The sequence below is a fragment of the Phodopus roborovskii genome, unplaced genomic scaffold (genome assembly GCF_943737965.1).
Source record: "Phodopus roborovskii unplaced genomic scaffold, PHOROB, whole genome shotgun sequence".
In the NCBI taxonomy this organism is placed as follows: Eukaryota; Metazoa; Chordata; class Mammalia; order Rodentia; family Cricetidae; genus Phodopus; species Phodopus roborovskii.
Genome location: NW_026125554.1, coordinates 2,786,085 through 2,810,649, shown reverse-complemented (window position 1 = coordinate 2,810,649; position 24,565 = coordinate 2,786,085). Strand labels below are relative to the sequence as shown.

At 44.0% G+C, this 24,565-nt stretch overlaps 1 protein-coding gene across 2 annotated transcripts; it reads left to right on the top strand.

The window, feature by feature from the left end:
* The first annotated feature begins 2,240 nt into the window (after positions 1–2,240).
* On the top strand, positions 2,241–23,200 carry Slc1a6 (solute carrier family 1 member 6). Of its 2 annotated transcripts, XM_051177485.1 has the most exons (9): positions 2,243–2,603; positions 4,128–4,265; positions 7,151–7,355; positions 8,803–8,845; positions 12,902–13,245; positions 17,382–17,615; positions 19,257–19,451; positions 22,038–22,172; positions 22,954–23,200. In XM_051177485.1, the coding sequence occupies exons 1-9, from the start codon at positions 2,399–2,401 to the stop codon at positions 23,147–23,149; spliced, it is 1,695 nt and encodes a 564-aa protein (XP_051033442.1). In that variant the 5' UTR covers positions 2,243–2,398; the 3' UTR covers positions 23,150–23,200. The 2 variants fall into 2 exon arrangements, with proteins under 2 accessions (XP_051033443.1, XP_051033442.1); XM_051177486.1 differs by lacking the exon at positions 22,038–22,172 and having other exon boundaries at positions 2,241–2,603.
* Positions 23,201–24,565: the final 1,365 nt, after the last annotated feature.

Genomic DNA, 24,565 nt, shown 5'->3' with positions numbered 1-24,565 from the left:
GCAGCAAGCACTGTTACCTATGAACCATCTTACCAGTGAGTTAAAAAATTCTTTGGTAATTTCATATATGAATACATGTATATTTAGATCATATCTCCCTCTCTTTCCTTTTCCTCTTCAATTCTTCCTGAACTCCCCCTCACATTCCTGTCCTAACTTCATGTCACTGCCTCCTCCTCTTCATCATCCTCTAAATAATCTGAGAGTCCATTTAGTGTTGCCCCAGTGCCCATGAGTATAAGGTGCCATCCACTGGAGCATGGGCAATCTGTCCCAGGCCACACCACTGAAGAAAAACACCCTTCTTTGTCCAGAATCCATTAATTGTCAATAGCTCTTGCAGCTAGATATGACCTAACTGGTTGATTGGCTTTTTGATATGAGGTCTTTCTATGCAAACCAGGCTGGCCTTGAACTCCTGCTTCTCCTGTCTGAGCCTCCTGAGTGCTGAGATGATGGGTGTGCAGCTCTAGCTTGACTCACTGAACATTTTTCATCCAGCACTGGTTTTGTCTGAGGGGGTTGATCTGCAGAGCCAGCTGCCTGGACTGTACAGAATGGCTTGTAGGGCAGAGAAAGGAAAAGAGACAGGTGTCCAGGCTCCTGACTGCTTTGGACTCACTTGAACATTCTTGGGATTCAGGGTGATTTCCAGTTATCACGTGGTAACCAGGAACATGATATCCCAGGGCAGAGGGAGAGACTGCTCGTTTTCTGCGCAGTTTGCAGTCCTGTGTCTGTGAGTGTTCGGTGATACCAACACCGCGGCTTCAGGAGTCCAGTCCTGACCAGGGCTTCCCACTGAGAAACAGGGCCTTGACTTGCAGGATACAGGGCATGGATATCCTAGTCAGGTGGCCTGACTTTTGGAAGTGAGTGGAGAACTGAGACAGATACAGAGGGCAGTCATCTTAGAAAGACAGCCACTTGAGTAGTGGCAGCAAAACAATGCCAAAACAGCTCAAGACTGCATGTGGAGGTGCATGCTTGCAGCTACCCGGGAAGCCGAGGGAATCAGTACTGAACCTAGGTCTTTGAACATGGCAGGCAAGTACCCTACCCTGAGCTATGTAGTCTGGCTCTCTTTAAAAGAGAGTTTTATTTTCATTTGAGATAGATAGATAGATAGATATAAGAGAGAGGGGGAAGAAGGGAAGAAGGGAAGGAAGAAGAAGAAGAAGAAAGAGAGAGAGAGAGAGAGAGAGAGAGAGAGAGAGAGAGAGAGAGAGAGCTTGTACATGTACCTGTGAGGCTGGGAGGGGTACAGCAGTTCTGAGCTACCTGGTGTGGGTACTGGGAATGGAACTCTGGTCTTCTGCAGGAGCAATACCCACCCTTAGTCACTGAGCCATATCCTACCCTTGCCCATTAACTCTTGTTTTAACTTTTTATTTTGAGACAGGGTCCTACTAAATTGCAGGTGCTGGCCTTGAACTTGTAAACTGCCCCCCCTTCAAGAGTAACCAATATTACAGGGCTTTCAAAGGCTGGGTTAAAAGCCACAGTTTCTAAGCTGTTTTGTAACTTCCAAGCATTTGGCTGTTAAGCAGATAGGCAGGTTTTATATTTACGTGCATTTTATTTAAGTTATGAAAAATACAACATTCCATGTGGGACACCTTAAAAAAAGCAATTCAATAAGGGTACATAGGCAATAGATGTGTGCAAGTGTGAAAAAGGGACATGAAGTCTGAGGTTTCGCTACAAAAGAGGTTCATGAATCAAGCTGGGACTAGAAATGTCCTCATTTCTTTTCCAAGCCATCCCTCCCTTACCATATTGCTCTCCTGTTCGTGCACACAAAGCAGCCACATTAGCTGGGTCCCACTGTTTGCCAGGCACTTGATTTTGTCCTTGTGAAGGGTCAACTATGAGCATCTTCAGGCTGAACGCCCAACTACTGTGGTTAGGGGGACTAGCTTACAGGTGCCCTTTCAAGAGCTCTTCAGGCAATGGGCATTGAGCAAAGGCCTGGCACTTTGGTTTGAGAGCTGCAGCAGCTCCCAGTTGCTTGAGTTGATCTCAGTGAGGAGAAGGCTGGAGGCAGAAAACCTTAAAGGCATGCAGTATTCTGAGTGTGTGTGTGTGTGTGTGTGTGTGTGTGTGTGTGTGTGTGTGTAAGGCGTGCAGTATTCTGAGTGTGTGTGTGTGTGTTTTCTCCTGCCCTGTCTCTAACCACCCTCTCTGGTGTTTGGGTCTTAACCTTTTGCTTCTAGGATAAAAATTGAATCCGATTCAGGGCGGGGTCCCAGGCGTCCCTGCAAGGTAGCACAGGGGCAGATCAACATCGCCCCTCCCCTGACTTCTGAGCTGCAGTGCCCGCCCCTCCACCCTACCACTCCTTTCCCGGACTCCTCCCTCACCAGACCTGGTCTCCTCTGTCCCACGCAGAGACGCGATGAGCAGCCACGGCAATAGTCTGTTCCTGAGAGAGAGCGGCCAACGCCTGGGTGGCGTGGGCTGTCTGCAGGGCCTGCAGGACAGTCTGCAGCAGAGAGCACTGCGCACGCGCCTGCGACTGCAGACCATGACCCGAGAGCACGTGCGGCGCTTCCTGCGTCGGAATGCCTTCATCTTGCTCACAGTCAGTGCTGTGATTATTGGTGAGCTCTGCTTCTGGGAGGCGGGACTTGCTTCTATTAACTGCCCCCCCACACCTCCGGGTGCACTCATCTCACATGTCCCCAACTCCTCAGAGGACGAAGGTAGAGAGGGCATGCACTTAGGTGAGCACAGCTGTATGAACACGGTGTGCACACACAAGTACATTGTGCAGACATGACTACACAGAAAGGATGAATATATCTTACATATATACAGACTTTAGAGGTGCAGTCACATAAACTGTGCAAACAGTCATAAATATGCAGCTATCCATTATACCCTTGAGAGATTGGTTCAGGCAAACAGTGCCCTACCCCATTTTATTTAAGGAACTTGAGTGTCCATTGATTTGGGTATCCGGGGATTTGATTATTCACAAGCTGCTGTTATCTGTGGATGCTCAAGTCCCTTTGATAAAATGGGGATAGTGTTTTATAGGATCTCTGGCTATCTTGCTCTTTAGGTTTTGTGTAACACCCAAGCAATGTACCTGCTAAGTAAATAGTTGTTATACTGTATTGTTTAGGGAATAGTGATAAGAGAGAGAGAGAAAAAAATCTCTGTATGTGCAACAGACACAACTTAAAAAATTATGTGTATGTTGTATAAAAGAATGGATTTCATTATGGCATCTTCATAGCTATATCCAATGTGCTCTGATCATATTCTTTTTCCTTCACCTCTTCTTACCTAGTTACCCCTGTGGGTCCCTTTCCTTTCCTCAAATAGCTCTATTTCTGCTTTCATCAGATACCTAAAAATTTTCCCCTAAAAATTTCCATGTTGCTTGATTAATTTGACTGTGGTATCCAAGGATACCAGGGCCAGCTGTGTTAGGCTTCTACATGCTTAGAAGCATAATTGCATATGCACTTCCATGTTTGAAAGTGATAACATAGACACAAGAATCACACTTACAGACATACCCAAGAAGTGCATGTACATATCTTTTATGAGCCCACATGTTCAGCCACATGTTTATGCTCACAACTGAATGTATACTGTCACATATATGTGCATATGAATGCACAATATACCTATGCACACACAAATGCATACAGTATCCATGTGCACATAACTGCAAACACACATACCCATTCACACAAATGCACATTATGCACACATATGCCCATGCTCATACAAATGTACACATATACTCAAACACAAGCACTCATGCACATACATACCCAGGAATACACCCATGTACACACATATGCAAATGCACACTTATACCTAGCACACACATGCCCATGTAAGTACCTATGCACATATCCATACATAGTCATGCATACAACCTTTTATACATGGCCATGCATACACAAATATCCACATCCATATATATATATATATATATATATACAAGTGCACACACATACCCATGCACAAATGTATCCATGCACACAAATGCACACACTCATAGAATATTCACTGCTCATCCTATTATACTTTCTTTGGGATGGATGAACCCTGCCTGGGGTTGAGATCCATAGTCCATTCCATGAACCCTTCCTTTCTGGCTCCAGGGGTCAGCCTGGCATTTGCCTTGCGCCCATACCAGCTATCCTACCGCCAGATCAAGTACTTCTCTTTTCCCGGTGAGCTGCTCATGAGGATGCTACAGATGCTGGTGCTCCCCCTCATCGTCTCCAGCCTTGTCACAGGTGAGAGCCCAAGCCATTGTGCATCTCTAGGACTCATTCAGAGACCAAACTTGAGAGAAGAGCCAGGGCTACTGCAACCATGGGAGCCCTTTCCCAACTCATCAACCCAGACTGTGCCCAGGTTGCGCTTCAGTCCTGCTGCCACATGATCCATGAAGCCCAATAACTTTCTTGTACTTTTTCTTGAAGGTAAAATACCACCCTTCCAGAGATCAGGGTTTTCCAGAGGTAAAGAAAGGTCATGGAGGGCAGGGAAGGTAGCTGAGATATGGGGTAGGTGAATAGGAGGTGGGATGTGGGTGAACATGTAGGAGGTGATGGAGGTGTCAGGATGGAGCATGAAGGAAGGGAAGGAGCTGTGGATGGAGAATGTAGCACTTTCCCTTAGAGATAGTCAATGTTTTTGGCTTTATGGGCCATCCGATCTTCATTGCAATGGTTCAGTTCTGATGCCGGAGTGGAACCCCACTCATAGGCAATATATCAACAAATGGGCATGGCTGTTGTCCTAGTTTCATTTATGTTGTTGTAATAAAATACTTGACAAAAAGAAACTTAGAGAAAAAAGTGTTTATTTTAGCTCCCCATTCCAGGTTATATTCCACCATTCAAGAAAGTGAAGCAAGCTAGTCAAAACCCACCCACAAGAGCAGAGAGAAAATAAATGGACACATGCTTATTTATATCAAGCAACATTGAAATATGATTAATAAAAACCTAGAGACACATATCCGGGTTCAAGCTGAAAGTCAAAAAAAGCAAAGCAGGCAAGCTCTGACCTCTACCAAGTTGAAATGGCATTCCTGTCTCCAGGAATCCCCAGAGACAATGCTCTCCACGAATCCTCAAAAGCAAATGCCCTAAACTCCTATCTCTTCCCACCCTATATTCCTTTCTCTGCCCAGCCATATCTCTCCTGTCTCCACCTCCCTAGTGCTGGGAGCTCTGTTACTATTTAGATTGATTCACTCTCATGTAGCCCAGGGTGGCCTTAGACTCACATCGATAGATCCATTTGCCTGTCTCCTGAGTCCTGGGATTAGAGGTGTGTGCTACCACTGCCTGGCTTCTATGGCTAATTATTATGGATGCTGGAATAAAGGTGTGTATCACCATTGCCTGGCTCTATGGCTGTGGCTAGCTTCACATTTTGATCTCCTTTGGCTTTATTAAATCATAAATAATATATTACCACACAACATTTCTACAGATATACAATCCAGAATCCTTTGCCTATTGTGCTGCACACAATAGGTGGGCCTTCCTCCTTCAATAGTGTAATCTGGACAACCCACACAGACATGCCCACAGGTCCACCTAATCTAGACACTCTCCTGTGGAGTCTCTCTTCCAGTGGCTCTAGATTGTGTTAACAATTGAAACTACTCATGAGAGTTGTGTTTCAATAAAACTTTATTTAGCACACCAGATTTAGCTCATAGGTGGTGTATAACAACCCTTGAGTTTAGGGGCAGAGATAATGATCAAAGCTTAAAGCACTGGTTTCTCAGTTTGGGCTTCTCAGAAGCCAAGCCTGACATGTGGATCTGAACACAAGAGACACTGAGAGAAAAACTTGTGAGGAAGTACAGGGTGGGGAAAGGAGCTAAAGCAAAGTTGTGTGTTCAGAAGAAGGCTGGTGTCTCAGTGTGAACCAATTGGGTGGGGTCTCTGAAGTGTGAGCAAGGTCATGGAGTTGTTCCTTACCCCTGGCTCTGTCCATGTCTGAATCCCTGAATCAGCCAATCATTGACTGTAGGAGGAAGCTCCCATTTTGCTAGGAATCTTTTTTAGGAGAAGGAAAAAGTGCAGGTTGTTAGTATCCCAAACTCATAACAGCTGGATGGTTGTATTGGCCTGGTAGCGGACATGTAGGTACAGCATGAACAGTATCTAGGAAGAATGTAGGAAAGAGTGGGTTTGAGGGAGGTGAGAATTGGGGAGCACTATGGGATGAAGACTTTATTATTTGTGATATTTATGGTACAGGGATAAGGTTTGGGTGGGAGTTGAAAGGTTGACTTGGAGTAAAGGATGAGGCACTGTGATTGGTCGAGTTATTTGGAATTAAAAAATGGAGTGGTATGTGTTGGTGTGTGTGTGCTCCCTCCATCCTGTGTATGGTGGTGAGTGAACTGGCTTTCAGTCAAGTCATGGTGATGGCCCAGTTACTCATTTCTTGAACAATATTTTCATTAAAAAATTCATTTTTAGCTTGAGAACCAAAAGCTGAATCATCCCTTGGTTGAACCACCAGGGGACTGGTTCCAAGATCTGTATAGATACCAATACTAGAGGATGCTGAAGCCCTTTCTGTAAAATGATGTAGTATTTTCAGATGAGCTCTACCTCTCCTCTTGTGTACTCCAAATCATCTCTAGATGATGGGGTATACCATGTACATTATACAACTTTATTCCAAAGTGAAACAAGACTTTATATATTTATTTTGTCATTATTTAATCATGTGTCTATGTGGGTATGTGCACATGAATGCAGGTGCTCATGGAGGCCAGAAAGGGGCATCAGATACCCTGGAGCTGGAGTTATAAGTGGTTGTGAACCACAGAATATTTGTGCTGCTAAAGGAATTTGGGTTCCCTGTAAGAGCAGTATGTGTTCTTAACTACTGAGTTATCTCACCAGCACCCTTTATCCACTTAAAAATATAATCAAATTATATTTTACTTGATAATGTATTTATTTGTGATAGCATAGAAGTTGTTGTGTAGATAACAGTCAGCATTTGCAGGTGAACCCATGGTTTCTGTGGACATCAGTGAAGGGATGGGCAATGATTTTGAGCTGAAGTATGGAATGGGTGGAACAGATGGAGGGAACAAGGAGTGGATGCTGTTGCAGGGACTGCACTATCTCTCTTCTAGGTATGGCATCCCTGGACAACAAGGCGACAGGGCGGATGGGAATGCGGGCAGCTGTGTACTACATGGTGACCACAGTCATTGCGGTTTTCATCGGGATCCTAATGGTCACCATCATCCATCCTGGGAAGGGCTCCAAGGAGGGACTGCACCGTGAGGGCCGAATTGAGACTGTCCCAACAGCTGATGCTTTCATGGACCTAGTCAGGTGACATTCTCATTTTGTTGGGACAACAGGGAAAAGTGGATCTAGTTTGGAAAAGGAAGCAACTATTGGTTGCTATTGTGGAACTCACTTTCTGGACTGCATCTTCTCAAGAAAGCTACATCTAGGTATGATCTTTGTACTTTGAGGCTGGAGAGGACACAGTTGTAGTGTCTCAGGACTGAGTAATAGGAGCTGCTGTTTGCTAGGTGCTTCCAACCTCTTTTGGTCAGCAAATGATTCTTAGTCCAACAAGACTTTGTCTGTCAGAATTAATGTCAAAGCTGGACATATTATCTCCATAGTACAGGCTTGGAGCTGGAAGAGTTTAGGAACTGTTATGGTGTTTTATACAATAGCTGAGGGCCAATGAGATGGCTCAGTGGGTAAAGGTACTTGCTGCCATGCCTGACCACCTGAGTTTGATCCTCTGTTCCACCTGGTGGAAGGAGAGAGGAGAATCCTGCAAATTGTCTTCCTACCTCCATATACATGCTGTGGCATACATGTGCACACACACACACACACACACACACGCACACGCACGTACACAGGCATGCACACACATGCACACACACATACATGCACATGCACACACACATGCACACACAAGCATGCACACAAGCACATATACACACATACACATACATGTACACAAACACCCCCACCAGAATAAATGTAATAAAATTTAGGGCCAGTGAGATAATTTAGTGGGCAAGGGCGCTTGTCACCAGGCTTGACAACCTGATGGGACCCTCATGGTGAAATGAAAGAACCATCTCCTACAAGTTGTCTGCCTTTTACATGTACACCATGGCACTGTACCTCCCCTAATAAATGTATTAAAAATCAAATAAAATGTATACTTGAAACTGAGTTAGTTGTAAAATGAAAACAAAATCAAAAACCCCAAAGACAAAGGTTTATTATTTAGCACATTATTCAGGGATGTAGGATGTACAAGAACTTGGTACCAGCATCTGGTGAGGACAATCTAGCTGCATCTAACATGGCATTGATCATGTGATGGTTAACCAGAGCAAGCATATAAAAACCAAGGCCACTTCCTATTAATCTATAAACCAAGGCTCTACCTCCCAATATCACCTTTATGTCAATAAGATTCCAACATGACTTTTGGAGGGGCCTAACTATAGTCAATCCATAGTAAGTTACATCTGCACCTTTGAGCTACTCTATGGGTCTGGGTGATGCCCTCTGGCCTTTGTTACCATGTATGGAAGCTAGGGAGAGTAACAGTATTTACTTCTAGGGTCATTGTAGGGTTTATGTCAGATGATGTAGGGCAGGTACTTTGCTCAGCACTTGGCCCACACCATGCATTTCTACGTTGCCTGATGCCACTATTGTCATTGCTATTGCTGAAGTACTCACCTTTGGCTCACTCCTAAAGTCTAACCACTTTCCCTTCTCTGATGTTTTTGTGCAGAAATATGTTTCCGCCTAACCTTGTGGAGGCCTGCTTCAAACAGGTTAGGAGGAAGCACATGGTTTAACCAAGGAGGGATGCAGGGTGGAGGGAGCTTGCTTCCCAAGGAGACGGGTGGGAAGAAGGGCCTGAAAGAGTGAGTGGAGGCCCTGGGGAGAACTCTGGGAAGGACTTCCCATGCTGTGGTGGTGATGCAAAGGGTTGCCAGGGTATGGGGCTCTTGGAGGCTGGGAAGCTGGGGTAGGGCTTCTGGAACTTTTGACTGCAGGTGTCCTAAAATCTGCCTGAGCATCACCTGGGGCTGGTAGTAGAAAAGCAGCCACAGGCAACACATGAAGAGGACTTTCCGGTAAAATTGTATTTACAGAAGCAAGTAATAGACTGGATTTGGCCAGTAGGGAGTGTTTAGCAACCTCTTTATTGAAGGCTGGTTATAAAGATGCAAACTATATATCCATTCTTCCATGCTGTGGTTTTTAACACCCTCATTCAGTCACTCATTTCTTCTTCGTGAAGAGGATGAAACCCAGGACTTGTTTATATTAGGCCAATGCCAGTGACTAATTCCTCCTCCTCCTCCTTCTTCTCCTTCTCCTTATTCTCCTTCTTCTTCTTGTTATTATTGTTATTATTGTGAGTGTGTGCATGTGTGTGGATGCATGTTAGGTGTGGGTGTGGAGCTCACATGACAACTTTTGGAGATTGGTTCTCTCCTCCCACCATGGGTCCTGAGGATCTAACTCAGATTGTCATCATATATGTGTTCAGTGGACACTTACCTGCCGTGAGCTATCTTGTTGGTCCATTTACTTATTTCTTTAGTCATATGTTTTATTTATTTTTATTTCTTGGTTTTTCGAGACAGGGTTTCTCTGTGGCTTTGGAGGCTGTCCTGGAACTAGCTCTTGTAGACCAGGCTGGTCTCGAAGTCACAGAGATCTGTCTGCCTCTGTCTTCCAAGTGCTGGGATTAAAAATGAGCACCACCACTGCCCAGCAATGTTTTATTAAGAAATTTAAAATTGAGATTCAAAACTAGTAGTATCCCTTGGCATTAACAAAGATTGTATACAAAATCAATAGGTGGAATTTGCAGATGACCTCTAGGTCATCTCCAGATGATGTAGGACAGCTAACACATATAGATGACATGCACACAGATGTTCTTCTGCAGCGGTTCTCAACCTTTCTGATGCTGCACTTTAAAACACTTCTTCATGTTGTGGTGATCTCCCCCACCAACCATAACATTACTTATTACTGTAATTTTGCTACTGAGTGGTATCTCAGTTCCTAAGATGATTGGAAATATGTGTCTTCTGATGGTCATGACCCACAGGTTGAGAACTGCTGGTTTAGAGAATAATGACAAGATAAGGGTCTGTATGTGTTCACTACACAAATGGTTTTCTCCTGGAATTTCCTTCCTTCCTTCCTTCCTTCCTTCCTTCCTTCCTTCCTTCCTTCCTTCCTTCCTTCCTCTCTCCCTCCCTCCTTCCTTGCTTCCTTCTTTCCATTTATTTATTTTATATATTAGTATTCTATCTGCCTGCACACCTTTATGCCAGAAGAGCGCATCAGATCCCACTATAGTTGAAAGTCACCATGTGGTTGCTGGGAATTGAACTCTCAATGGCTGAGCTATCTCTCCAGCCACTTTCCTGGTATTTTCAGTCCACAGTTATTTGTGTCTGTGGGCATGGAATTCAGATATGCTGAGGAGTTTTGTGTGACACTTTTGTGGGGGGAGATAAAACACACAGGTCTGTCACCCATGACAGACCAAAGTCATGATTGCACCAATTTGGTGAACCAATGAGTTTTTGGTAGACTTTCTAATTGGAATATGGGTGAGCAGCCCATCCCAGCACGAGTGGCAGCTATTGAAAGCTGTGTTCTGGAGGAGCTCTCTTTGCAATTTGCAAACAGTTCACCAGGTCTGGGAATCTCTTTTTGGCAGCTTGGCAAGCCAGTCTCCTCCACTAACAGTTATCTGATGCTTTTACAAAGGCAAGGAAGGGCCTTCACAGATCTTGTAAGCTTCAGATTTCTCATACATGTGAAGTTTGTTTACTTCCTGAAGTAACTCCCTACTGGAGTGAATCTTTCAATTTAGAGGAAGCCGCTATACAACCGGAGGATACACTATGCTTTTATGGGGCATTGAAATATATATACATACATATGTTTATATAAAATGTATATTAAATAATACATAAAATATATGTGAAAATGCATATTTATATATTTTTATATGCATATAAGTTATATATAAGTAATATATACTTATATATAAACACAATATATAAAAATATATGTGAAATACATATACATGGTGAAATGGCCAAATCATACCATTTAGATAAGCAGACACACACACACACCCCACAGAGATACACACACACCCCGCAGAGATACACACACACCACACAATAAATAAATCTTAAAGGGGAACAAGATCTCCTGAGCATATTGGGATTGGGAGTGGGTGCGGAGCAGTGAATGTAGACAAGAACAGAGAGAGAGAGAGAGAGAGAGAGAGAGAGAGAGAGAGAGAGAGAGACCATAATATAGGGAGCCATTATAGGTTTGAAGAGAAAACTGACTCTAGAGAAATGTTCAGAGACATACAAGAATGACCCCAACTAACAATCTGAGCAACAATGGAAAGGCTACCTTAAATGCTCTTCCCTAATAATGAGATTGATAACTAACTTATATGCCATCATAGAGCCTTCATCTAATAGCTGATGGAAACAGAAGCAGACACCCACAACTAAACACTGAGTCGAACTCCTGGAATCCAGTTGCAGAGAGGCAGGAGTGATAAGAAAATCGGGTCAAGACCAGGCTACAGAAACCCACAGAGACAGCTGACCTGAACAAGGGGGAGCTCATGGATCCCCAGACTGACTGGGAAACCAGCATTGGGCTGACTCAGACACTCTGAACATGGGTCTCAGTTAGACGTTCTGGGCAGTCTAAGGGACCTCTGACAGTGGAACTAGGATTTATCCCTCGTGCACGAAAGGACCTTGGGAGCACATTCCCCATGGAGTGACTCCCTTAACCTAGAGGCAGGAGGGAGGGCCTAGTCCCTACTCCAAATGACAGATTTTGATGCTCCCTCCTGGAAGGCATCACCCTCCCTGTGGAGTGGGGGGGGGATGTGGTAGGAGGAGTGTCGGGGGCATGGGAGGGAGGGAGAGAGAAAGGGAAGGAGAGGGAACTGGGATTGATATGTAAAATGAGAAAAAATAATAAATATATATAAAGAAATATATACACATATGTTTATACGAAATGTGTATTAAACAATACATAAAATATATGTGAAAATGCATATTTATATATTTTATACACATATAATTTATTATGTAGTATATATTTATATATAAGCACAATATATATAAATATATATGAAATACATATACATGATGAAATGGCCAAATCATGCCATTTAGACAAGCAGACACACACACACACCACAATAAATAAACCTTAAAAATGTTTCCAATTTTGGTGCATTTTGGGTTTTGGATTGTTGTTTCATTACATTTTATTTTATGTTTGTTGTTATGAATAGATGTGGGTGATGCCATTGTGCACATGTGGAGATCCTAGGACAAATTGCAGAGTCAGCTCTCCACTCCTACCATGTGGGGTCTGGGATCAAACTAAGTTTATCAGCCTTGGCTGAAAGCACTTTTACCCCTTGAGCTGTCTTTTCTGCCACAGACTTGGATTTTTGGGGGTCCACCTTGTATTTTTTTGAGTTATTTAATTCATTTCCTTGGTTATATATCCAACCATGGGCTTGCTGGGCTATAAAGTAGTGTGTGTGTGTGTGTGTGTGTGTGTGTGTGTGTGCGTGCGCGCGTGTGCACACATGCATGTGTATGTATGTGTGTGTGTGTATATGTATGTGCATGCGTGTATGCATGAATGCTTGTGCAGGTACCAAGAATGGAGCATAAGGCCTCACATGCCTAGCTCCTGGTTTTATTTTTTTGCAGCATGGGCATGCTTAGGGATTTTTTTTTTCTTACAATGGAGTTAACCACTATACTGAATCCTGTCCCAATTTCTCTCCATTCCAGTTTAAGACACAGTACAGCACACGAGTGGTAACCAGGACGATTGTAAGGACAGAGAATGGGTCAGAGCTGGGGGCCTCCATGTCTCCCCCATACTCAGCAGAGAATGAAACCAGCATCCTGGAAAATGTCACCCGGGCCTTGGGCACCCTGCAGGAGGTGATAAGTTTTGAGGAGACCGTGCCTGTGCCTGGCTCAGCCAATGGCATCAATGCCTTGGGCCTCGTGGTCTTCTCTGTGGCCTTTGGGCTAGTCATTGGCGGCATGAAGCACAAAGGGCGTGTCCTGAGGGACTTCTTTGACAGCCTCAATGAGGCTATAATGAGGCTGGTGGGCATCATCATCTGGTGAGTGGTTGGAGGGTGCCTGTGCCTGGGTGGCTGGTGATGGTTCCTGGGAGTGAGGGCCATGGGGCTGATGGGACTGTTGGAGACATTTGGCCAGATTCATTCATCTGTGTATTAGTTAATTTAGTCATTAACTCATCTCTGCAGTGATTTATTCAGCTCTTCATCACCTCATTAATCTATTTTCTCACTACTCACTTGTGCATTGACTCATTCATCTATGTATGTGCTTTTACACATTGGGTCACCCACTTCTCCGAATGTTTTATGTAATAAAATGTGTTTTTGGAGAATTTCACACATGTATACAACGTGTTTTGGTAATATCCACATTCCCATTATCCCTCCAACTTTTCTCAGACTCTCATGTCCCCTTCCCAACTTTATATCCTCGTATGCACCCGTTTGTATATATTTTCCATTGACTCCAGTTAGAGCTGTCTGCATGAACATGGATGAGAGCACATCCACCGAGCGTGGGCAATTACAAGATGTCACATCCATGAAGAAAATTGACTCTCCCTTTCTCAGCAGCCATTAACTGTCAAAATAGTTTCTCAGCTAGGGGTAAAGCTTGTGAGTCCTGCCTCACTCCATTTTGGAATGCTGATTGGCTTGATCTTGTGTCAATCTTGTGCAGGCAACCATAGTAGCTATGAGTTCATTGCATGGTTTTTGAGACAGGTCTTCCTATGTACTCCAGGATTGTCTGGAACGTGTTAGCCTTTTGTATCAGCTTCCTGATTAGTGAGAGTACAGGCATGTGCCACCACATTTCTGCATTGGTTAATTCATTGTCAATTCGTTAATTCACTTCCTCATTCTTTCCTGCAATGATTTTAAGTGACTATTTATTCATTCATCCCTCATCGGTTTCTTTTATTCATTCACTTATTCTCAACATTTTAGCATTGGCTTATCTTCTGTGTCAGGAATCAGGCATTATGCTGGTCTGCCCATCACCTGGCAGAATGCACTCAGGCAGTACCCTGGTCAGCCCAGGTGCAAAGGACCCCTTTAAAAGAAAGACCCACCTGCTTGCTCTCTCTTTTCCCATTCTCTTTCCTCCTTACTCTCTCTCTTTTCCACTGCTCTCCCGGGGCAGCCAGGACTTTTCCTGTCTCCCTTTTCTCTTCTGTACTCAATCTGTCTCTGTGGCTCTTTACCTCTTTTCTCTTTTCTCCCTACCTCCTTCCCTTTCTAATAAAATTTCTCACTTAAGCTCTGTCTGCCTTTCATGTTTTGGAAGTTGTTCCTTTCCCCCCACCCACCTAGGTCACCCTGTCCTGCTATGGAATCCGCCAAGGTTCACCATGCGCTTTATCCTAACATTTTGTTAATCTGTTCTTGTATTTATCAGTTAAATCGCTTATTCCTAAATAACAATCTTTTTTGCATGGTGCTCAGGATGGAACCTAGGGCCTTGAGTAAGCTAGGCAATTGCTGTGGCACTGAACTGTGTATTAACCCTATTAGTGAAGACATTGAATGCATTTATTTGTTTACTCATTTAAACCAAGATACTTGGATTCATTCCCAAACCTATTTATTTTTACACATTTGTCATTCTCTCATTTACTCCCTCAGATATTCCATTTATTTGTTCATTTGTATACATACTTAGGCCCTGTTTTCTTATTTTCCTTTCTACATTTGGGTATGGTGTGATGTGCATGTGTATGTATGTTATTTTTGCATGAGTGGGGGTGAGTACTCTGTGGTGGCCCAAGGGGGACATTGGCAATACTTTTCCATAGCTTTCCCACCTTATTCATTAAGGAAGGATCTCTCAGTCAAACTCAGAGCTCAGGGAAATGGCTCATCTTGCTAACCGAATTGCTCTGAGGGGTCCTGTGACTTCTCCTTTTGAGGCTGCAAGTACAGGCTTGCCGCAGTTGCCTGCTCAGCATCACATGGGCTTTGGAGGATTCAAACCCTGGACCTCATGTTTACACGATAAGTGTTTTAACCACTGAGCCATCTCCCCAGACCTGTGTCCCCTTTTCACACACATTTTTTTCAAAATCCTTTCACTCTTTTACTAGATCATTCATCCAGCAGATGTTTCCCCAGGCTTGATGTGCTAAATTCTTACTTTATCTTGAAGAAGTTTGTAAAATCTAGGAGGAGACAGATGTAGACCACATATGTGTAACACAAAGCAGTAGGTGCTGTGGTAAAGCTTCAGCAGTGGGGAATGGGTGCCTATGCAGTGGATGCTGGCTGGAAGAGGAGGGAGGGGTGAGACATACAGCTGTGCTTGAAAGGTGAGGAAGAACCTAACTGGACATGAAGAGGAGGGGGATAACAAAAACAAAGAAGAGAACAGGCAAAGCCTGAGAAACCCTGAGTGTTTGGACAATGAGTATTCTAGCTTCATTTTGGTTGCTGTGATAAAATTCTGACATAAAGCAGCAAAGGGGTTATTTATAGCCTCACATTTCCAGGTTACAGTCAATTACTGTGGAGAAGACAGGGCAGGAATTTAAAACATCACATCACAGTCTAGAGTAGAGAAAATCAACACATGAATCCTTGATTGCTTGCTTGCTTGCTTAGTCTCAGCTAGCTCCCTTTATTGCTATACAGTCCAGGGTTAAGCCCACTAAATGGTGCTGCCCATAATTAAGGGCATTTAAAGCAGTCCCCAAGGACATGCCCACAGCCCAATGTGATCTAGATAATTCCTCACTGAACCTTTCTTCTCAGGTGATTTTAGGTTGTGTCAAGCTGACAGATCAAAGTAATTAACTCAGAACAATTTATGGAAGTTTAGAAGGCCAGAGGTAGGGGATGTCTTAGCTAGGGTTAGGGTTAGGTTGCTGTGAAGAGACACCATGACCATGGCAACTCTTATAAAGGAAAACATTTCATTAGGAATGGCTTACAGTTCAGTGGTTTAGTTCATTATCATCATGGCAGGAAGTGTGGTGGAAAAGGAGGTGAGAGTTCTACATCTGGACTGGCAGGCAGCAGGAAGAGAGAGACACACTGGGACTGGATTGAGCATATGAAACCTCAAAGCCATCCAGTGACACACTTCCTCTAATAAGACCACACCTACTCCAACAAGGCCACATTTCCTAATAGGACCACTCCTCATGAGCTTCTGGGGGCCATTTTCACTCAAATGGCCACACTTTGCAGTGCCTAAGGATAGGATTCTGAAGGGAATAGTCATCTGGACATCTGGAGTTGAGTTGGAAGGGGCTTGAATGAGGGAATGGGATAAAGATCCCAGAAGCTGCATGCTGTGGTGTTATAGGAACTTTCCTGATGATCAGATGACCTGTGGGGTGACCAATGGGAGGTGGAAACATTTGAAGAATCCGATTGTATTTGTTAGCTTTCTGTTGCTATGACAAGATTCCAGGAAAACCAACTTAAAGGAGGAGAGGATTATTTTTGTCTCACAGCTTAGCAGGTTTCAGCATGGTTGGTTGGCTCCATTGCTTCTGGGCCATGATGGTGAATGGATACAGACAATGAAAATGCCAACTTCACTGCATCTAGGAAAAGATAGAGAGAGACCAAGGGACTGGGGAGAAGGCATATCCTTCAAGGGTACACCCCCTAGTGACTTACTTTCTTTAAGGAGGCCCTACCTACACTTTACTCCCAATAGCTCATTCAGCTATGAATCCATCAAGGGATAACTCATAGGAGAGGTTGAAACTCTCATGAACAGTTCATTTCCACAGGCCCTACCTCAGAACACTGACCACTAAGGACCAAGCCTTCAACATGTGAGCCTTTGGGTGCAATGTTTTGGAAGCAAACCCTAGCACTAGTGTTATTTAAAAACCATTTTATTTCATTTATGTGTGTGGATGTGCAGATGTGTCTATGGATGCCCACAGAGATCAGAAAGTGGTTCCAGATCCCTTGGAGCTGGAGTTAGAGGTGTTTTTGAGCTGTCCAATGTGGATGGTGGTATCCAAAATCAGGTTTTCATCATTGAACATCAAGTACTCATAACTATAGGGCCATTTTCCCTATGTCTCAGTGCTAGCTTTGATGCTTGGGAAGGGTTGAGGTGGAGTTGAGGCTGCATGGTAGCAACTGGGCAAAGCTTTGGGGATGCCAGCTCCAGACCTGTAAGGAAGACCACCCTAATAAATGTGTGCCTTGCCCAGGTATGCACCAGTGGGCATCCTGTTCCTGATTTCTGGGAAGATTCTGGAAATGGAAGACATGGCTGTCCTTGGAGGTCAGCTGGGCATGTATACTCTGACTGTCATCGTTGGCTTATTCCTCCATGCTGGTGGTGTGTTGCCTCTCATCTACTTCCTCGTCACCCATCGGAACCCCTTTCCGTTCATTGGGGGCATGCTACAGGCCCTCATCACAGCCATGGGTACCTCTTCCAGGTATGGCCTTTCCCTGAGCTCTCCGTGGGTCCATTCTTCATCTATAATGGGTTCCTTTAGGTACCCTCCTCTCCACCTCCCGAAACACCCATTCTGGTTGTACAATAGTATTGGGCGACTATAAAGCTCTCTGCAGGTGACCTATACTTGGGAATATAGCTTTTGTCCTGGGATGACTCTCCTAACCTCCTCTTTTGTTTCTCCAATTTATAAGGAGGAGCGCCAGATGCCAATTCTGGGTTTAGGATAGTACCACAGTAGAGAATCTTGGCTTCTTAGGCTTTCTTTTCCTATTTGTTCTTTTTAGGTGATTAATAAAGTGATCCCTCTGATATCTCATCATCCAAATTCAAAACAGCTTGAGAAAGTATTCCAAGAGCCAAACAGGAGAATATATTTATATTGATGTCATGGTGATTGGAGAATGTGCCTTTTGATTTTTGATCTGTGGTTAAATAGGATTGACATTACTGCACCCAGAATTAAACTAATCTGATCATAGTAGAGCTATTCAGCTCCCCCTCCCCACCCCAGTGCTATTTCTGATGCTTGATGCTTGGGAAATGTTGAAGTAGAGAGGGTGCTTTGTAGTAGGTAATGTCTATTTCCAAGGTCAAAGACTGTGAATCCAAGCTCTAAGTCTCATGGCATAAAGCTGACCACACAGGGGCCAGTTCTTGCAGACAAAGTGATCCCAAATGAGATGCCTACTCCTATTGAAGTTGCCACTGAATTGAAAGTACACTCTGTGAAGTGGCTGGGAAGAGACCTTGGGCTCCTGTAGAAGGATTGGGTTGCTCCTTGTGCAGATAAGCACTCAGTCTTTACTGTTCTAGTTTCATTTCTGTTGCTATGGTAAAATACCCAGGTAAAGGGCAGTTTGAGGGGATTTATTTGGCTTGTAATTCCAGGTTACAGCCTATCACTGTGGGGAAATCCAAATAGTAACTTGTGGCAGCTAGTCACATCACACCCAGGCACAGAGGATAAATACATGCTTGCTTGTTTATGCTTAACTTGATTTTTCCACTCTTAAATAGTTCAGGACCTCCTGCCTAGGGAATAGTACCATCCACAGTGGGCTATCAATTAGTTAAGGCAATCCCCCAAAGTTAATTCCCAGAGCCTGGAGGTGGTGCATGCATTTAATCCAAGTACTTGGGAGGCAGAGGCAGGCAGATCTCTGTGAGTTGGAGGCCAGCCTGGTTTATAGAGTGAGTTCCAGGACAGTCAAGGCTACACAGAGAAACCCTGTCTTGAAAAAAAAATAATTCTCAAAGGATGATCAAATATGGTAAGCTATCATCAATACTCTCTTTGAAGGTAATACCTGGTCGAAGTTGACAGTTAAAGTTAACCATCAATTTAGGCTTTGGTGGGGAGGTTAGCCACTTGGGTTGAACTGGTGTCATAAACTCTTGGTGTGGATGGGTCAAGAGACAAGATTTGGGGGACCCCTACCACTGAGTTCTCTCTGCATCATGAGTCCCACTACCCCATACACAACTTTCTACTCCTTGCTCAAATTCCAATCTGGTCTCCATGTGCTAGAGGGAAGCTCTTCTTTGGCCCATTGCTGCCACTGCCCCTGCCCCATCCTTCACTTCCCTATTCTCAGCCTCCAGTGCTCTCTTCCCCCAGCTCTGCAACTCTGCCTATCACTTTCCGCTGCCTGGAGGAGGGCCTGGGTGTGGATCGGCGCATCACCAGGTTCGTGCTGCCTGTGGGAGCTACTGTCAACATGGATGGCACTGCACTCTATGAGGCCTTGGCAGCCATCTTTATTGCTCAAGTCAACAACTATGAGCTCAACCTGGGCCAGATCACCACAATCAGGTGAGATGATGACATCATCAGCTGTATAGGATAGGCTGTTTGTACAAGGCCTATAGACAAATTTCCGGTTTATAGTTTTGCATCTTATTCCTTCTTAAGATATATAATTATGTATTTGCAAATATCCAGAATCTGAAAAAAAGCAACCTGTGAAATATTTATGGTTGCCAGTATTTTGGATAAAGGATGTAGGATGCTCAACAGCATTTGTATCCTTGCGTGATTTTTCTCATCCATATTGCTTATTGTCTTCATATCATACAAGAAAGAAGATGTAAACTGTGAAGGAAAGTATTTTCTTCATTGGAAATTTCTACAGTAGACACATCCTGACTTAAGATGGTTTGACTTATGATCTTTCTTTCCCTCCTTCCGCCCCCTCTTTCTGAGCTGGCTGGCCTAGCTGAGGAGCTGGGATTGTAGGCATGTGCTGCCATGCCTAGTAAGGGCGTGAGTGTGATACATGTTCAGTAGAAACTACACTTAGCATTGATTCTAGTTTGTGTATATGTATGTGTGCCTTCTGAGTCTGTGTTTGCCACAAGCGTGAAGGTGCTTTCCAAGGTGAGAAGAAGGCTTCAAGTTCCGAGGAACTGGAGCGACAGACAGCTGCCTGACCTGGATTCTAGGATAGAACTTGGGTCTTCTGCAAGATCAGTAGGTGCTGCTAACTGCTGAACCATCTCTCCAGCTGCTTGATTTTAAAGAAATTAAAATTTACATTAATTATTAATTATTATTAAGTGTTTGTTTGTGTGTGTGTGTGTGTGTGCATGTACCACAATGTACATGTGGGAGTAAGAGGCCCACTCACAGGATCGTTTTCCTCTTCCACTATGTGGGTCCTGGTGATTGAACTCAGGCTGTCAGGCTTGGCAGCCCATCATCTTTTCCCATTGAACCATCTCAGGTCCCTATTCTTCATTTTTGGTTGGAGTCTTTTTCTAGGCTAGTGATGTTGATGGTTTTCATTGTCTACTTGGCAGAATCTGGAATCACCTGACCAGAGAATCAGTCAGGGTTTATATAGATCAGGTTGCCCTTTGGGCATGTCTGTGGGAGATCAACTTGATTGTTTTAATTAATTTGGGGAGGCTTAGGCTAAAAGTTGACAGTATTTGTTTCCTCCAAATGGGTCCTGAGTTTAAAATTACAGAAAGACTTGACCTGTAGGCATGCACACTTTTTTCTGTGCTCTCGACTGTGGATGTGTTGTGGCTTACTGCTTCAAGTTCCTGCCTTGACTTCTCTACAACGATGAACTATAATCTGGAAGTGTGAGCAGAAATACAACCCTTTCTCCTGAAAAAAAATTTTTTTGGCACAAGTGCATACCCATACACACACACACACACACACACACACACACACACACACACACACACACACACAGGCACTGTTCTTGGCTCTTCCCTGCTTACAATGAGAAGATAGGTATGTATTTGCCATTCCCCTGATGAGGCAGGAGAGGCTCTGAGTTCATGTGCAAGGTATAAAGCTCATGAATGGAGTCTTCTGTCTGGAAAGCCCATCCTTTGATACCAGTCTGAGTATTTGCTCAACTACCATTCTGACAGAGCTGCTCTTTGGGATAATCATCTCCCATTGTTCTATGTGTATGGCTATAGAAACTAGAAAAGGGTTCCTTAAACTACTGGAGGAAGAGCTGGCATCTGGACGACACTACTGCCTTTTCTGGGAAGCCTAGTGGGCTTTGCAATACATATTACATCTTTCTGGGTGACTGGAGTTGATGGTGGAGTTTTTAACACAGGCCATCTGTGACCCATTGGCTCCTGCTTTCAATTTCATGTCAACTTGTGGGACTAGAAGTGGAAACAAGACTTTGTACATGCTAGACAGGTGCTCTACCACTGAAATAGACCCTTCTCTCTTTAATTTTTTTTTGTTTTTTGTTTTTGAGCCTGTCTTGGAACTTGCTCTGTAGACCAGACTGGCCTCCAACTCACAGAGATCCGCCTGCCTCAGTCTCCCGAGTGCTGGGATCAAAGGTGTGCACCACTAACGCTGGGCCCTCTTTAATTTTTAAAAAAAGATTATCTGAGAAATAAATGACTTCTTGTGGGCTGGAGAGACAGCTCAGTGGTGAAGAGCACTTGCTGCTCTTGCAGAGGACCTGGGTTCAGTTCCCCCCAGCCATATTGCTTCCTCCCCTTCTCTCCCTGTCTGTCCTTCTGTTCTCCCCTCCTTCTTTCCCTCCCCTTTTTTTTTCTCTTTGTTGATGGCGAGAGGAGACATCAGGTCTATTCTTTTTGAAAAATTAAAATATAAACACACCCTTCACAACTGTAGATTCCCAGAACCCAGTCTTTTGATATCTAGACAGCTTGTACATTTTGACAGACATTTCCCATCTCTCATCCCATATTCCCTGCCTCATGGTTTCTGATTTTTGTGTCTGTGACTTCAACTTTTTAAATTTATTTTCACAGCCAAAGCAAGGCTATGCAGTATTTTTCTTTCTGTGTTGACTCTGGAATTTAACTTAAGTTGCCCTTTCCTGCCTGATCCTCAAATCTTCTGTTCTGTCTTTCTGCCCGAATCCCCAATTCTTCCCATTTGTAGCATCACAGCCACAGCTGCCAGTGTAGGAGCAGCTGGCATCCCCCAGGCAGGACTGGTCACTATGGTGATTGTGCTCACATCCGTCGGCCTGCCCACAGAGGATATCACGCTGATCATAGCTGTGGATTGGTTCCTGTAAGTGTGCTTTGACTTTGACCCTGTATCTATTTCTTCTCATAACCTTTTAAGGATTTTGCAAGGACAGAGTTGTAGTATGTTAGGGAACTAGGGAGGCATTGGGATGCTCTGCTAGTGATGGACCTGGACTCCAAGCCCATAGATTTTTCAACTTTGGGATGTGAAGTGAGGATTCCATAAAGGAAGTCTCTGTCCATCAGCCAACTCACTCCTCCATCCTATTTCATATAGAATCATGCAAAGATATATATATCTTTTGATTTCCACCCAAACGTGGGAGCTGTGAGCGAGACCAAGTCCCATTTGTACAGAAGGACTAAAGTTTCATTTGAACAGTCTCCAACCTGCCATCCACCTATATAGACTCATGCCAAACAGTCTAGATCAGACATTCATGTCTAAAAGTCTGCAACAGACACTTATGCCTAATGGTCTGCATCAGATGCTCATGTCTAACAGTCTGTACTAGATGCTTACGTCTAACTGTCTGCATCAGACCCCAACATCTAATAGTCTACATCAGATCCTAATGTCTAACTGTCTGCATTAGACTCCCTTATGTATTCTTCTCCTGATTAGTATGTTTACAAACAAGAGTCCCAAATCAAAGAGTAGATCTGAGAATTTCAGGGATGATGTTGTTAGGAAGGAAAACTGAGGAAGAGCAGGGCCCGTTCAAGATTATGTGGTTGTGAATTAGTCTGGAAGCCCTCCTAGTCTGCCCTTGGTTCTCAAAAGAATGTTCAGTTCCCCCATTAATCTATCTATCCTCCACCAGTGACCGGCTTCGTACGATGACCAATGTACTGGGAGACTCAATTGGAGCGGCTGTCATTGAGCATTTGTCCCAACGGGAGCTGGAGCTGCAGGAGGCTGAGCTGACCCTTCCCAGCCTGGGGAAGCCCTACAAGTCACTCATGGCACAAGAAAAGGGGGCATCAAGGGGTCGGGGAGGTAATGAGAGCGTCATGTGAGAAGCTCCCAGCTCTCTGCCCAGGGAGAAAGGAAGGGTCTGGGTGGGGAGTCCTGGGGGACAATTTGGTGCCCATGTTCTGTGTGGCTTCTCTGGGGGGCTGCTGAGATAAAAGAGAAGGAATGAAAGATTTCCAAGGTATTTTCATCATTGTTGCATTTGTATGCTCCACACAAGAACAACCTAAGGGAGGGAAGGTTTAGTTTGCTATGGTTATAAAGGGCTTAGTTCACCATAGTGGGAAGGCATGATAGAGAAGAGTAGCTCACTTCATGGTGGTCAGTAAGCAGAGACATGAGAAATGAAGAGTAACCAGGGCAGGACACAGCTTTTCAAATACACCCTATCTGTGACTATGTCTTCAACTATACCCTGCCTCCTACTTTTCACAACTTTCCTATACATCCATTATATTACAGAACCATGCCCAACCTGTCCTACACCTACATCAAGGGACTGGTCTGTTCATGAGGTCAGACCCCTCATGATGTAATCTTCTCTGGAAACGCCCTCACAGACACAGAGGTGTGTGTACTTCATGAATTTCCTGGGCACTTGTTTCAGTTCCGTCAAGTTGAAAAGGACAATTCACCATCACAAAGGGCTCTGTTCATCTCTGAGTGTATGACAGGAACTTGAAGGATGGTGTGAGACAAAAGGGGAAGGGAACACTTGCAATTGGGGGAGGGAAATTTTCAAATTCAACAAGAAAGATCAACTCATATTCTTTATGTTCTTAAGGAGTGGTAGAGTTGACAAGGGTAAAAATACCTTTTATTTGTTATGATAAAGTGATCTCTGGCCTTTGTGTTGAGGTCCTGAAGACCATCTTCAGATTTAATGATTCATTAATAAGACTTACAAACAAACAAACAAAAAAAACCCATTATCCTCCCAGATGTGATCTATTATAGTTAAAATCAACAAAGGCACAACTCAGCAGGGCTGGGCTGACTAGACCAGGTGTGTTTGCAGTCCCTTTCTAGTGAAGTCATGAAAACCAATGACTTCTTCTCACAGTATTATGTGGCAATATGCATATTGCACTAATATCTTAGTTCTGTTTTCTGTTTTGACAAAATACCTAGGCAAAAGCAACTTGTGGGTAAAGGATTTATTTGGCTCTTACTTCCTGGTTACAACCCACTGTTGCAGGGAAGTCAAGGTGGCAGGAAGTTGAAGCAGCTGTCACATCCACAGACAAGAGCAGAGAGGATGAATACCCCTCACTAGTTAGTGCTCAGCTTGTTCTTTTCATTTCATCAAGTTCAAGATCCAGCCTATACAACTTTATGGTCCACATTCAGGGTAGATCTTCTTATCTCAAATAACTCAATGAAAACCACCCACATGTCCACAGGAAGACCCTATCCCAACAATTTCTCACTGAGATTTCCTTCCAGACAATTCTAAACTA